Source organism: Eufriesea mexicana, unplaced genomic scaffold, assembly GCF_001483705.2.
Source record: "Eufriesea mexicana isolate 0111107269 unplaced genomic scaffold, ASM148370v2 scaffold33, whole genome shotgun sequence".
Lineage (NCBI taxonomy): Eukaryota > Metazoa > Arthropoda > Insecta > Hymenoptera > Apidae > Eufriesea > Eufriesea mexicana.
In genome coordinates this window covers 457510-461069 of record NW_016908206.1, presented here as the reverse complement: position 1 = coordinate 461069, position 3560 = coordinate 457510, and the positions used below count along the sequence as shown (strand labels likewise).

Below are 3560 nucleotides of genomic sequence, written 5' to 3'. Positions count from 1 at the left end.
AAAAAAAAAAAAAAAAAAAAAAAAGAAAAAAATAATCTAAATTATAGAAATTAAAACATATTAAGTTTTTTCAAAGAATTCAGTTTTCTAATCAAATATACATGATTTGTAATTATGATAATATAAACTTCTTTATTCAAAATTTATTTCGGTATAATAATTGACAATTAATTGAATTGCTTTTTGTTTTAAATTTCAAAGTTTCAAACTTAAAATTTAATAGAATTGAAAATTAATACTATGAAATTATTAAGATCAAATATACATTTTGTTATAATATAATTTGTTATTTCATTTATTTAAAAGTATATTGTTTTAAATACAATATGCAACATGAAAAAAGTTAAAAATCAATTCGAGGAGGTAATCTAGATTGCCTCTTTTCAGAAAGCCTTCTTTTTTCAAAAAGCCTTTGCCTTGCTGCTTTAAGTGCCAGCTTTCTTTTATATTCCACAGATTCAGGAGAAATCTCCTTTGGTGGTTTAGCAGCATCCCATATTAGTTTTCTTAACTTTTCAAGTGCATCAGCTAAATTTAATTGCTGAGATCTTGTTATTTCTGATTTAACTATTAAATAGCCTCCTTTGCTTAATTTATTTTGATGCTGTAAGAATAATGTGTCTATAAAAAATTATTTCTACAAAATTGAAGTTTCAAAAAATTACAAACCTGCTCTAATAATTTCTGTTTAATTTCATCTGATAACCATGTAGCATCTTTTAAACGAAACCTTACATCTACTTTACTATTTGTACGGTTTACATGTTGTCCTCCAGCACCACTGCTACGACTATAGGTAATATCGAGTTCTTTGATAGGTATATGGCCAGTAAATTTGGCATTTGGATCTTCAGGAAACTAGAAATAAAAAAATATATTTTTTAACAAATATCAGTATAAAAATTTATCAAACCAAAACATATTCTAATTTATAAAATAATTTATAAATTGATATTAGCTGAAAACATGTTTCGGATATTGTAAATATAAAAATGGAAAAATGTTATAAATACAAAATTTTTAAGAAATATTTCGAAGTTTTGTATGGAGATAAATAAGTACAAACTTACAAAGGTTGGCGTGAATATTTTCAAGTTACTAGTAGGATATAATTTGTCGAGGGAAAAAGCACTTTTGTAAGTCAAAACTTTTCCAAGAATACAAAAGTTATTGTAACGAGTTATATCAGTTTTAAAAATTTTAATCCATTGTTTGCCGACAATATTCATCTTTTCGTTTCTTTAAATTTCAAAATAGTACCATAACCTATACCGTGAAGCTAACCACTTTGTCACTTGAACATCGCTACTTGTGCTTCGTTTTCGATAATCGATAGTTGCAGTATCTTTACATTATTTCGATACTTTAAATTCAGTAACTTTCTGCGTAGTATTTATGAAAAGTGCAAGTGTTTATATGCTTATAGTTTAATTAAATTGTAATTGTGATTCATTGTAAAAAGTGTATAACCAATAACCAAGATGCCATTGGTATATCAAGAATACGAAGCATACCTTGAAATATTTCAACAAAATCATGATTTTCGTTAAAATATGTATTAATACCGTTTTGTGTGTCGTCTTTTCAATATACGACCATTTTCGTACATAAAGTTAACTTAAATTTTTCAAAATATATTTTATAAAAACAATTTGACTATATTTTCAGTTACAATGATTTGACAATGTACAAATTAATTGCAAGATTTTGTATAAGCGTACATATGTATAAATATGTTGGGTTCCAAAAATTAATTAGGCTGAATAAATCAATGTACGTATATCGGAGCCAGAAGATTTTCATATAAAACTTTAATTAGAAATAAGAAACTGTATCAATCATTATAACGAAGATAGTGTCAAATCGTTATTTTTAGGTTAGAGTAGGCGGTAATTAATAATAATATAATTTCAATAATATTCATAGATAATAATAATTCGTTTAATGTAGTTCAGTAATCATTTTTAATTATTAGTAAAAAATTTCATTTAAATATTCCTAATAATTTGAATTATTGGTGTTTATCGATTAATTTATATTATCGACACAAAATTATCTTGAACTAGTGTTGATTTCTACGTATATAAGTACAACTACTTTTACTCGAATCGTAATATGTGCAAACTGTATTTGATGGAATATTTGCCACGGATAAATAATTATTGGGTGTTAAATTCCACGATGAGAACAAACGACCGTCTCGTAAAACGACGAAAGTACTGGTACACATTTATTTGCGGTTAGGTTTTACTGCAAAATTACAAATCAGAGAGTAATGAACCTGTCAAGGTTGTCTTACAGCAATTCAAAGGGAGGAATTTTAACAACCTTTCTACTACTTCTTTATGCAATACTAGTATACATTGTGGCAGGGCACTCGTGTATTAAACAATGATTTGTTGTTAAGTCAGTATTAACAACTTTTAATATTTTGAATATTTTCAAAATATTTACAAAATCATCCAAGGTAAAATCCAATTATTTACATAAAATCTGAGAAAATCACAGTAACCTACCACATCTTAACTTTCAGATTCATCAAAGGGTAAACGAATCAGCGAAGACAAACTGGTCCGATACTTTTAACGATTCTCGACGATTTAAAGGGCTAAAGTCACGGATTGTTGTACAGTACACAAACTATTGGCGCAATTGCAATTTCGTAATTGCCGGATTGCACAAACGCATTCTGGAAAAGACGGTAATAACTGACAAGCGATCTGCCGCAAGGACGCCGAACTTCTTAACTCGGCTATGCGGTTTTCCCGGCTAAATACTGTGACAAGGTCGTTGCTTTACAGCGTTACGGGTTATTGCACCGGCGAAAATCCACGAATGGCAGAGTCGATTGGTCTTATGGGTTATGCGAAACGATCATTCGCGACGTCGTCGAGTTGGACCCTGTGAGTCTGATCCTGATCCGTGTGCAGTCACTTCGCTAAATAGGTTTGACACCGAAACGTATCCTGTTGCTCCGTTAGGTATACTAGAGTTTAGCTTGAGATGATAAAATTAGCACGTGGTAAATGTAATTGGGATCATCGAGGTCGAGGAGTTTATTCTTGACACCCTACGGATCACGCTAATTGCCGAAGTAACTGAAGCTTGGGTTAGGTATGGAGAATGCTAATTGATGCCCTATGTGAAATAATCGCAACGTGTAAACACCGGACGTGGTTTGGCTGTTAGAGGAAATTGTGTTTAAATATGATGTAAGGATTATGTAGTATCGCACTTAATATGTGCCATGTCTATTTCTAATAGAGTGGATATTTATGGATATGTGTATATAATCATTATTGTCTAATAATTACATACATCTAAGAATATTTCGATATATCTCAAAAGATATATTTAATTATCAAGTAATTATTAATATGCATAATTCATAAGTCTCTACCACTTTAATTACTACTATCATTATTAATTATTATTGTTTAATTATGTAATTTATAATTAATTATTACTTTACTTAATTATCATACGACTCTAATTACTATCATCATCTATATATTTCAGTATTTTTTAATTCCTTGTAGCTTATGACATCTTTCTGGACA

The 3560-nt window shown here is 29.1% G+C and overlaps 1 protein-coding gene across 1 annotated transcript; it reads right to left on the bottom strand.

Moving 5' to 3' along the window:
* Nucleotides 1-343: 343 nt before the first annotated feature.
* On the bottom strand, nucleotides 344-1295 carry LOC108552980 (peptidyl-tRNA hydrolase ICT1, mitochondrial). Its single transcript, XM_017907700.1, has 3 exons — nucleotides 1071-1295; nucleotides 670-858; nucleotides 344-604 (listed from the first exon to the last, which is right to left on the bottom strand). Exons 1-3 carry the CDS (start codon nucleotides 1227-1229, stop codon nucleotides 344-346), a joined length of 609 nt encoding a protein of 202 aa, XP_017763189.1. The 5' UTR covers nucleotides 1230-1295.
* Nucleotides 1296-3560: the final 2265 nt, after the last annotated feature.